This window comes from Glarea lozoyensis (assembly GCF_000409485.1).
Source record: "Glarea lozoyensis ATCC 20868 chromosome Unknown GLAREA14, whole genome shotgun sequence".
Taxonomy (NCBI): domain Eukaryota; kingdom Fungi; phylum Ascomycota; class Leotiomycetes; order Helotiales; family Helotiaceae; genus Glarea; species Glarea lozoyensis.
In genome coordinates, this window is record NW_007360988.1 from 1,889,317 (window position 1) to 1,901,376 (window position 12,060).

Genomic DNA, 12,060 nt, shown 5'->3' on the forward strand with positions numbered 1-12,060 from the left:
CAAAAGTTAAGCATGTTGGGGCGAGGGTATCTAGAGTGGATTTGAGTATGTATGCATCGAGCGCGGCGTTTGGGGTTGGGGTTGATAGGTTTATGTGTATTTGGGGATAAGAGGTGGATTTTGTTAGGATGGAATTATACAAAAGATCTTACCTATTAAGCCGCCTTCATTATTACGCGTAGTTCAGAAGTGGAATCGAGTTTGCTCGAACCACCCTTCCCCTTTGAACTTCCCATCACCAAGAGGCTAGAGCTCATGGTTTCATGTCTCTCCATTTTACGTCGGATGTGGAATTCGGCCGTGGATAGTGGATAAGGAGGGTTTTTGTTGTATGTCGCTGGGTTTGGTGAATATGCTGACTTTTGGTTTTTGCGTGGCTTGTAGAGGATTTTGCGCTTACAGAAGTGAGTTACACGGTTATTCGGTTGTTGCAGGAGTTTTCGGTTATTCGATTTGCGAGCACGGCGCCGGTAAGGGGTGTCGGGGAGGAGAGGTTTGCGGTTAGCTTCGTGATTTCGAGTGCAGATGGATGTGTTGTTGAAATTGAGAGATGATTGTAGAATAGTTGTTCTGATTCAAAAAATGAATAGTATATCTGTGAAGAGATCTCGGTCACTTCATGAAAATCATAGATGGAACTGCGCAGGCTTTAGGGACCGCCAAATATTACCATGATCTCGGATTCGAGATGCTTAGGATTTAAAATCAGCCCAAGTAGTAGTTTGCTACGGAACAGCTCTTAGCCCTTTGTAAACTTCGAAACTCGACAACCTACTGACGTTCCGGAGCCTGTCTACTCACCCACTTCTTTTCAACTAGTCTTGGTAAAGTAACCTCAACAATGCTCAATATAAAATACACGGCTGATTTGTTGTCGCAGTTGCTTCACGACTGGGTTAATTTTGGCCTTTTCGTTGCGCATTACACCAACAATGTAGCACACAATATATTTCCTCGATTGTGTCACTTCATACTTCCTCAATTTACAAGATATACAACCTATGCTTTTTTCTTCCTTCTGCCCTTTTTCAAGAAGATGAATGGTGAATCATGAGGGACGAGAGGTTGGTTTGTTGCATGTCGCCCGTTTAGTTTCCTGCATGAGTTGAGTGGTGAATTGATTCCCTTTGATAGTGTCTTTGGTCAGAGGCTGGATGGGTGGAGAATGTTTTGATGATCAAAGGTCTCGTTTCATTGTGTCCAATTTCATTGATTTAGTGAATTGACATATATTAGAGGTGAACAGTTTTATATGGGTGCCCTCGAGTTACTCTCCTTCGGAACTTGAAGTTTATGGCTATCTTTTGTTGCATTTCGTAGTGTTTTTGTTTATTCTCAGACACGTCGTTGACGCGGTATCAGGTGCCGCTTCTATTCCTCGATTAGTCGACGTCTTGGATATCGCTTGACCATTTTCTTAGACCGGGACATACTGTGATGATTGTTTTGATTAATTTTTTGTTGCATCTCGCAGGTTTAGTTTACTTTCAAATTTTTTAAGAGGGTCAAGTTATATTACAGGACCCCCTGTTTCTCGCTTATGGTGTCTGCTACGAGATGCAGCTGCTTGGCTGCCTTCTCACTTCCTTAGTATTATATTGTAAATCATCTTTTGTTACATATCGCACTGTCGTTTACTTTCAGACGCTTCTTTGGTGCGGTGTTGAGTTTCAACGTGAGCCCCTATTTCTCGCTTAATCGGTGGACCCAAAATTTTCACATTATACTAGCTTGAGAAATGGCGGACTGACTGTTCTTTGTATTGAGGGGCTGTCGAGGGTATATAAACAGGTGTAAGTGGCAAATAGGGTGTTAGGGAGCTAAGTTTGTATACGCAGGCATAGGAGCATATTCTCCGGTCAACACAATATCCGTTTACAAGGCTGTAGCTGTCTGTGGGCTTATTGTTTATTCGTATTTATGTCGTGGGAATCAAGGTTAGATATCAATCCAAGATAGATCACATTTATAGTTCTAGCATTAGCTATGATCGTAACTCTAGAGATTGGACTTTTTAATTGACTTTTCATTTTCAAAATACACACTTTTGAAACTCAGACACGTGCCTGGCTCGCGGAGACAAAACAAATGTCGGTTACCTACCCACTAATTTTTAGACTGAATAAATCGACTTCAAATGGAGTTTGAAAGCCTTGATTACTCATAATAATTGACGGAATATGTCGTATTGTTCCAAGTTAATCTACTAAATATACGACATTTCGTCAATTTAATGGAAGATATCACGTGTTTCGACTGCCACTTATTTCTCAGCGAGCCTGAAGTACATAATCCCAAGACAACCCAATATTTCTTCAACCACCCGACGTACCTTGTGCTTTCCATTTGCCATCAAAATCCAAACTTGAAGTCTATTTGCATCGACCTTGCAACTATGAAAGTATGCAAAAAGGAGTTAATTAAAACAAAGTTGCTCACTAAGATGAAAACCATAAACTATCGGAGTCCCTCACCAAACAATCCCCATCAAACTCCCAACTGTCCATTCGACAAAAAATGCGAACCCCCGGCACAACGATATCCACCAGCTTGTTTAATCCACTCGTAGCCCACAGGACATCTTCCCATTAGAGCCAGCTTTTCTTTCATTTCCGCTTCCTTCTTCCGCCGTGCTTCTTCTTCCAGCAGTCGTTTTACAATTTCGTCTCTCTCTGCATCCGTTGCATCGTCGCGAGCTTTGATCAATGCTTTGTACTCTTCTTCTTTTTCCAGCTCGGCTTGTTGGTCGCGTTGGAGTTGCTCCCATATTGCGTCGCTGACTCCTGCATCCCGTTGTGGAGTCGGATATTTTGGTTTGTCGGTTACGGCAAGTTCTTGAGTGGGAGTGCTATCAATTTGTTCCTCTTCCGGCTGTGTTTGCGACTCCTTAGTGATTGTTGAAGTTGTTCTTGTTGTTGTTTTTGTTGGGGGCCTCGGGTTCTGCACCTGGTATTCTCGAAGGGGAACAGATGGAAGGATATTACCCATGCTGGATTGACCCCTAGACTGTCTTTCCGAGATCAGCGCAGAACATTCAGATTGAATCAAGTCACCGCTAATTCGAATCTGTCCGCGTTTGATGTCGTCTGGGTTTTGAATTGCACGATTGAAGATTGATTTGCTGAGAGTTTGCACGTCCCGAGCACTAGCCCAATTATCAAGCTGTGCAAGGATTTGGAAGTGAATGAGCATGTCGTTCCGAAACTTCTCGCTAGAGTTCTCAAGAGCTGAAATGTCCATGTCAACCTTTTTTGACAGTAACACTTTCTTCTGTGTACTCAGCGTGGAGGTCAATAGGGTAAAGCACTCTACTGGCGTTAGTCCTCTGAAATTGATGACTTCCGGGAATCTCGACGTCAGGCCTGGATTCGTCGACATGAGACTGTTGATATCCTTTTCGTATCCAGCAAGTATGATGACAAGCTTCTTATGATACTTTGTCTTTGTCGTGCAGTCCACTAACTCATCCATGGCCTCTTTGGCAAAGTGACCTTCTCCCAGACGGTACGCTTCATCAACGAAGAGGACCTTTCCAAGAGCCTTGTCGAGAAGCTGTTGTACTTTCGGACCCGTTTGACCAACATATTGACCTATGAGATCAGTGGCTGAAACATCAATGAGCTCGGCGGTAGCAAGAAATCCCATGTCGTAAAAGACCTTGCCCATCTTTCGCGCTGTCGTCGTTTTGCCAGTACCTGGTGGTCCACGGAAAAGGAAATTAAATGGTATGTTCTCCTTCGCGTCAAGATCTAGATTTTTCATCGTCCGAACTGTTTGCTGATACCCTTCGAGTAAAGCCATTATAGCCTCCTGGCCGACAGTACCACGGAAAAGCTCCTTAACATTTGTCTCAGATCGATTCGCACGATCAAAGTCTTCGTCAAAGTCTTTAGCCTCGAACTTGGTAACATATTTTGCCAAACCTTGAGTCCTTCGGGTTTGGTGCCGCGCTTTAGCAGTGTTCAGCAGGATGTCAATTTCTCCTGCATTCCCAAAGTTTGGTCTGTTTCGGGCTCTGTTGAGCATTTCTAGGGCAACAGTTCTGGCTTGGTCGGTAATTTCAAATGATTGATCTTTCAGCTTAAGGTCCAAAATCTGACCGAGCTCGCTGTCGTCAAAGTCGTCGAACTGAAAAGCGCTTGCCATAGGAAATCGTCTGCTCAAACCTGGGTTAACATTTTGAAACATTTCCTCCATTTGATCTTTGTAGCCGAGGAGAAGAACGCATCGATCGTCGCCAGGAACGCTTTGGACCTCGCCGACGATGGTGTCAATTACAGCAGTCTTGTATGGGTCTGCTACCCCGCCACCACCGTAAAGCCCGTATGCTTCGTCGATGATGAGGACCTTCCCCTCTGCTGCCGCTAGAATTCCCTTTGTTTGCTGTTCTGAATGTCCAAGCGCGCTGCCAACAAAATCAGATGGTGTTTTGAGTACCACTACCAGCAGTTAGTAAGACATACTGTCAATAATTGGCTTGGGAGGCTTACCATCACCCTTGGACAATAGACCCAAATCACCTAATACACCAGCATATAATTTTCCTACAGTCGTCTTTCCTGTTCCTGGATTTCCAAGGAACACACGATTCAAGTTGTATTCGATCGGTGGTTTTTCCTCGAGTTCTCGCTTGTAGTTCTCAACAATAGAATCACAAAGCGAAGTGACAGCTTCCTTTACTGCCTTGAGACCAATCAGCTTGGACAGCTTCTTCCATGAGGCTGATGCCCTGAGTGCTTCGCTGGGCTCAGGACCAATCACATCCTCCTTTGTAAAGAGCAAATCATCCGGTTGGGGCTTGCCAAGTGCAAGTGCTAACCTTTCCTTTCTGAGTCGCACCGCTTGCCGTTTAATGATGATTGCCAAGGTGTTCTCGACAGCTCGAGCATTGCCAAAACCGGGTCTTCCACGTCCACGTCCGATTCGACGGGTAATGACCCGGCAGTAAAGACCCTTGAGTCCACCTTCTACCTTCATAGCTTCGCGATATCTTGAGTTTATCTTCAGCTCCAGAATCTGAAGTAGCTCAACATCCGTGTAGTCCGCAAATTTGAGGTTGGTCGGAAATCGACTTGGAAGTCCAGGGTTGTGAGAGAAGAAGCTTTCCATTTCCTTGTCATAACCAGCCAGAACAAAAACAATTTTTCCAGTCAAGTTCTCCACCTCAGGCAGAAGAAAATCGAGTACTGCTCCGCCTCCTGAACTGTTTCCTGATGTGAGTTGGTATGCTTCGTCAATAAATATTACTCCCCCGCCTTCGTTTAGAACATCATCGAGAAGTTTTTGACATCCAGTCACACCCTTATTTGCAAGAGCCGATCCGGTTGTCTCCTCAAATTTTGTTCCAGCAATTACCCCAACAGATGTGAGAAACTTTGCATAAAGTCGAGCTACAGTGGTTTTGCCCGTTCCAGGATTGCCCAGAAGCGAACATCCAAACCTCTCTTTGGATAGAGAAACTCCTTGTCGAACCGCAGTGTCAACTCTGGATTTTATCGAAAGAAACTCCTGTTTCACATCTTCTAGTCCAATCATCTCCATTAACTCATCCATTGGGCCACTCCTGGCTAGATCCGTTTGCTTAAGAAGCTCCCACTCCTCTTTGGCCGTTGCGGGAGGAGACCATGGCTGGTTGGGATCTTTGGATGGTGCACGTGCAGGAGTTTTTGTTTGCTGTTCAGCCTTTCGCTTCTCTCTTTCTAGCTCTCGTTTCTTCTCAGCGGCTTTGAGCGCATTTGATCTCGCTGAAGCTTCTTTTAGTGCCTCAAGGTCAGCTTTACTTTGATCCAGATTCCTCTTAGCCTGCTTCTCCTCTTCAGCAATCTTATTCAATCGTTTATGATGCTCAGTCTCATCCTGGATAGCCTTGAGTTCCTCTGCATATCGCGCTTGGACTTCCAATCGATGCTTTTCCAGCTCAAAATCTCTCCGTGTTCTTCGTTCAAGATCTTCCAATCGATGCTTTTCCAGCTCAAAGTCTCTCCGTGTTCTTCGTTCAAGCTCTTTCTGTGCCTGGACACATTTGCGACATGTATCGTTTGCCTTGCTGCATGGAAAGCGAGCCTTATGCCCTTTGTCGCAAGTTCTTTCCACAATCTGGGTACATTCCACTTTGGAGTGATTCTCGACACGATGACATCGCTTTACACAACTATGTATCCCGCACTTCAGTGGTTTACCGCTTCGGTACGATTAGCAGTATATCTAGCAAAATTTCATAGTCATTCCCAAACACGTACCATGGTTCCGAACAACCACCGTCGGGACAACAACGATCAAAATCCGCTGGCTCCTTCAAAAGATACTCCTTCTCCGGATGCTTTTCACATCTCACGGGCACTCCATCGTGAAGACATTTTTTTGCCTTTAGCGACTGGAGGAATTTAGTCCACATTGCGCCACCCTTCTTGCTTGCCATAAATGTCTCTTCACTACCAATCATGATGAGACAACATCGAGCTCTGGAAAGCAGGACGTTCAGTCGCTCAGGAGCATCCATGAAACCAATTTCGCCTTTCTCGTTGCTCCGAGTGAGTGACACAATGACAATGTCGCTCTCTTCTCCTTGGTAGTTGTCTGTAGTTTGACATCAGCTATTGTCACATTAGAGAATTGGGAGGACCACCAATCGTTGAGAGTCTGAGCGGTTTCTTGTTCACTGATGCAGCCGCCTGGGTTAACAGACCGGCTTGAAGGAGTTCAAATGAGTCTAACTCATTCAGCCATGGGTCATTTTCTTGTTTCAACTCTTCTTGTAACAATCGTAATTGTCCCAAGTACGGCGTGAGAACGACCAATTCCTCGCTCCCATAGCCTTCTGTTTTAGTTTAGCATATTTCAACAGCAACTCTGGTGAGATTCAAAGTATCTGCACATAACACAAAGAAAGTGACGAGGGGAACAAAGTATTCTGGGAAAGAACGACTTACGTTGGCTAAGGTACCGTACCAATTTGAGCACCATCTTTGCCTCGAAGTCATTCTGCTTGCTGCTTGTTCGCTCAGGATCGCGTCGATCAACGATATCAACAGGTGGTTCAATCTCTGGATGCGTGTGATTAACAAACACGACTCGGCCCTGTATCCCACGCGGGCGCTCTCTATCGGTTGTGTTCGGGCCATCAATGAGGTCGGGATACGTGAGCTCACGGATAAGCACTGAAATCTCGGGATGCATTCGGTGTTGCTTGCGTAGTGTTGTGTGCTCATGTCCTCCCAGTATCAGTCTTTCAAACAACGATCTATTAAGGTCATAACCGGCTTTTTTCTCGACAGATAGTGCGTAATTATTGATCCTGGGCCGAAGCTGCTTATCATCACCTATCAAAATTAGTTGTTTCACACTCTGTGTTAGTGCGGTGAGGATATGACTCTCTAAAATCTCTCCCGCTTCTTCTACCAAGACAATATCCGGGTTTGCCCCACGAATGAGTTTGTTTTGCTTAGCTGCAATGGTAGTAGTGCAACCGATAACTCGCATGTTCCGCAAAGTCGCAATCTTGCCCTCAAGCCGAAGGCTATTCAACTTTTCTTGGACTTCGGTGTATCTTTTGTACAAGTCTTGTATCAATTCAACCCTTTCCTCAAAAAGAGATCGGGTCCACTTTCTCACCAGATCACTCCTGGAGTTCATTGGCATCGCCCACACCGAAGGAAAAGCTTGCTTTGCAATCTGCGCGAATATGCCAGCATCATCACCCGACTTCCAACGTAAGTATAAATAATCGTGTCGGACTCTTTTGTTTTTCTTCGCAACACGATTCCATCCGTCGTTCTCTTCTGGAATCGTCAGAGCGTCGTAATACAGCCGGTCTTCCTCATTCATCTCTAGGTAATCCTGAATGTCATTCCAAGACAACGAATGAGTACCGATCCCAAACTCATGAAATGCTCGCTGCAATTCTTCCTTCAGTTCATCAACCTCGGGATCGAGAGCATTGATCATACCCCAGGTTTCGGAAGATCGTGAGTTTTTCTGGTGATGGAGAAGCAACGGCTCAGTCCTTACTGTTGACCTCGCTTTGGATCCGAGACGGACCATATCTTGGGGATTGACACCAAGATTAAGAAGCTCTTCCAAGAAGTCGTCGAGAGCATGATTTTTGAAGCTAACCACCAAGATCTTCAAGTCTGTGTACTTCAGGATTAACTTCACTAGGAAGGAGCCAAGAAACGATTTTCCAGTTCCTAATAGGTTGATCGTTGTTAGAATTGTTGATTATACGAAATCGTAAACAACGTTGAAGAAATATGATCAACTTACCAGGGGGCCCCCGAATAACGGTGAGTGGACATATCAGACCATTGATGACTGACTGGGCTTGGGTTTCATCAAGTTCAATTCTCTTCCCATCGATTCTGGTTTTCACACTGCCGTCATCCCTACGGCCAGCCATAATCTTCTCGGCCATTAACTTCTGGGCAGGCAGGGGCTGGAAGGTAGTTTCGCCATTTGCTAGAAATAGAAGGTTCTGATCGATCGGAACTTCAGTTCTTTTCTTTAAAGATTCCAGAATGGGCTGGTAAGCGAAGACGGGTGTATTCACTAGCGTGAAACGAAGGTCCCGGAACGTCTTGAGAGCCATGAGAGCTCTTTTAAAAGATTCATCCTCAGGAAACTGAAGAAGTACGACGGGAGGATCCCGTAATAGGTAGTCAACATCTCGATTGACATGCGCAAAGCTGTGGATGTCGTTCTCCCCTAGAAGAGCTCCAAAAGAGTCGTGCTTGAGAAAGTTCTTGGAGTCCATCAGGAATTTTTTCCTGACAGTCATGTCCAACTTTGTCAGCCTTTCGAGTCCCAATCCGCAGTGCAGTGCGAGACAGGGTTGTTCACCATCCATATTGAGCCCAGCGATTGAAAGATTCCCGAGAGAAATACCCAGGCTTCGACCCTTCTTCTTGCCGAGAGCAACCTGCAGGCCCGTTCGCAATTCGCCCAACATATCTTCGCGGAGAAGACGGAACTGGTTCTCTAGATGCGCCAGCGTACGATCGCTTTCTGATTTCTCTTCCACCTCCTTAGATTGGAGATAATATTGTTGTTTCGTGCTCAGAAACTCGTCTGTCGTGGGATAAATGCGAATTTTCCGGAAGTCTTCGAAATCGTTGTCATGTCTTCCACCAGGACTAAATGCTGACTTGTTGGGTTGTTTAGACAATTTAGTCTGCAGGATCTTCTCGATTTTATATCCATTGGAACGAGTCTCGTGGTTGGTTGCTGTGGTGAAGATCTTGATGATAGACTGCACGTCTGCAGAGTAGTCGATTCCTTTTTCGTGAGGAATGCAGAGGAGGTTGTATGAAAGCCATGAGAATTGCTGGAGACTATTTTCTGATAGACCGTTATTCTGACAAATTTGCACTACTGCGTTCCAAAATGTTGGTGGATATATGATCGCCATAATCAAATCATTGAGAAAAGCTCCGTCGGCGAGTGCTCTGACCCCTGGATCAGAGATGTATTCAACAAATCTGAGGGAATAATTCTGAATGAAGTCTCGGGAAATGTCTGCTCTAACGGACTCGCTGATAGGATCAAGCTTGGCCTTACTTGAGAAAATAGTTTCTACACATCGTCTAGGGTTGACTTCTAGCAGTAGTGCTTCGAGGAAGAGCTTTGCATCTGCGATTCCTAGAACCTTACGGGTGCCGTTGAGAAATTTTTGAAGTTCCTTGGCGAGTCTTCTGGTCCGTCCGCTATCCTGGCCGTTTGGTGCCATTTCTGTGAAGTTTTGCAATGTTCAAGATTTATTTGAGACACCATCAGCCTGTTCAATATTGTGTCGGCTGAAATTGATGAAATATCTCAGACTCAAGGTTTTTATCAGCGAGAAAACTCTCTTCAACCTTCTAATACCCCCAGAACGAATGAGATGCAAACAAAGAGTGATATTTCGAACCTTTCAGCCTGCAAGCATCCGCAGCGGCAGCCTGATGTTGAGATTCCCAAAATTCAGCAGGATACTACCACCAGGAAACTACCGAAAGATGATAGCAAAATGACTTTGTACTTGTCTTCATGCATTAAAAACAGAATATCAAAAGAGCATTGATTGCAAGGAGTGACACAATTCATCAGATGGAAAAGATGTTGGTTTGGGTATCAAGATAGGACAAGGCTACGTTGTGCGACCATCGCCAACATTTGCTTTCCACCGCATTCCATGCATTCTGCAGCCCGCCGAAAAAAGGAAGTTTCCATCAAACTGCACCAATGCTAATCGTACAAGTTTCGAGCAGCCTTATTCGAAACACGCCAATAATTCTGCCTTGAGCAGGCCAGCTTTATCTCATAATTATTGATCTTGACATCTCAGATTGAGGTAAAAACTATCAACAAAAAGCAGTACCACTTGAGACTTATTTTCACGAAGACTGAAGTATAATCATCATGAGTTTTGTACCCGTGAGAGGATACGGCAACAGACGCGGGGGCTGGAGGACTGGAATCAGAAGACCCCCGATTGCAAACGACCAAGTAACAGTAACACCAGCTCCGCCTTTTGGGAACGTTCTCGAAAGGATTTCGGTTGCGGATCTTCAGAAAACATCAGAAGAGCACAGAGAATTAGCAGTTATACGAAATGCTGTCGCTGTGACATCCTTCAACTGGGTACGCACAGCCAAAAACGATAAGCCTACAACTGTCATCCCAGGTAAACTTCTGCCTTTTTCGATTCACGTTCTCAATAAAGGCCGTTGACTGATATTCTCCAGGTATTCCACCCAGATGGACTCCCTCCACAGGAGTGCAGCAGCTTCATGAAGACCAAGGCGACTTTTACCGAGATCGCAATGCCGCTCAATATCCTCAACATCCCATGGAGCCAACCGTTATTGCTGGAATCCACTCCGACCCTCATTTGGCTCAGAACATCGACATAGTAGCATGCAGCAGCACCCTTGGCAATCTCTTACGTTTCGTTCGTAACCAGGACAAGTCGTTTCGCATCATCGTAGAATTGATTGATAACACTTTGTTCTTGATCCGACGGGAAAACTCGCCGACGGAGCTGATTCAAGGCGTTCGGGGCTATGGACATACATTTCCTCAGGCGTATACTACTTGGGATCCTAGTATCAAGAAATCGACTTCCCATCAGCGTTTGCTGCGCTACAACTTTGGTGGACTGCAGTTATTGGTTCGATTTGAAGCTGATGGATACCTCGTCACACCAGAAAACGAGACAACAAACTCTTCTAAGTCATCTATCAAAAGTCCACAAACTGGAGTTGAGACCCTATCCGAAAGCTTCAAAACAGCAGAAGTCGAAGGTGAAGATGATACAAAGACACAAGTTCCAGCCAACGACGAACTCAATGTCCAGTATGCCGGCAAACCAGTGAGCCAAGACCGCATCTTCGACCTAAAGACACGAAGCCTCTGGAAGAAAAATCAAGATCTTCTCAGCGAAGAGATACCACGGCTGTGGATTGCGCAAATCAATCACTTCATCACCGCATACCACGAAAAAGGAAAATTCTCGCCAGAAGACATCGTCGTGCAGGAAGTCAAGGAGGATGTCGCTAAATGGGAGAGAAATCAAAATGGTGTTCTGGCTCAGCTTGCGGCGCTGCTGCATGTTATTATTGCTAAGAGCAAGGAGGAGAAGAAGTTTGAGCTGTCTAGAAATGAAGGGGGAGATTTGGAGGTGAGGAGGTTGTTGGGTGATGCTGGGGAAGCGCTTTCTGAGGTTGTGAGGAAGCAATGGATTCGAAGCTCGGAAGTTATTTTGAAGGACAATAAGGAAGATGATGTGGAGGGGGTGAAGGAAGAAATACTTGTTTGGGATGATGGACAAACCGATTACACGGCCTGTAGTGATGAGTGTCGTTATTGTGGGACTTGCACGTATTAGGGTGGTTGCAGTGTGAATGTACTTTCATACAGCTCAGATGTAACGAGAACACCATAAACAGAAAACACCTTAATCTAAATACAAAGGTTCTCATCTCCCTGATAATAAATCCTTATTGGACCTATCAAATTCATTCTCGATGTGTCGTGGGTCAATCTTCATGTCACCTAAGCGAACAAAAAAGGGGTCACTTAAATAAG

The 12,060-nt window shown here is 45.1% G+C and overlaps 2 protein-coding genes across 2 annotated transcripts; one reads left to right on the top strand and one right to left on the bottom strand.

Moving 5' to 3' along the window:
• Nucleotides 1–2,487: 2,487 nt before the first annotated feature.
• GLAREA_07216 (P-loop containing nucleoside triphosphate hydrolase) lies at nt 2,488–9,721 on the bottom strand (the record flags this gene model as incomplete). The annotated part of the gene is made up of 6 exons (XM_008081164.1): nt 2,488–4,439; nt 4,491–6,181; nt 6,240–6,576; nt 6,686–6,817; nt 6,930–8,186; nt 8,263–9,721. The coding sequence occupies 6 exons, from the start codon at nt 9,719–9,721 to the stop codon at nt 2,488–2,490; spliced, it is 6,828 nt and encodes a 2,275-aa protein (XP_008079355.1).
• Nucleotides 9,722–10,392: 671 nt separating this feature from the next.
• Nucleotides 10,393–11,860, top strand: GLAREA_07217 (geranylgeranyl pyrophosphate synthetase; the record flags this gene model as incomplete). Its single annotated transcript, XM_008081165.1, has 2 exons — nt 10,393–10,657; nt 10,719–11,860. 2 exons carry the CDS (start codon nt 10,393–10,395, stop codon nt 11,858–11,860), a joined length of 1,407 nt encoding a protein of 468 aa, XP_008079356.1.
• Between the last annotated feature and the right edge of the window lie 200 nt (nt 11,861–12,060).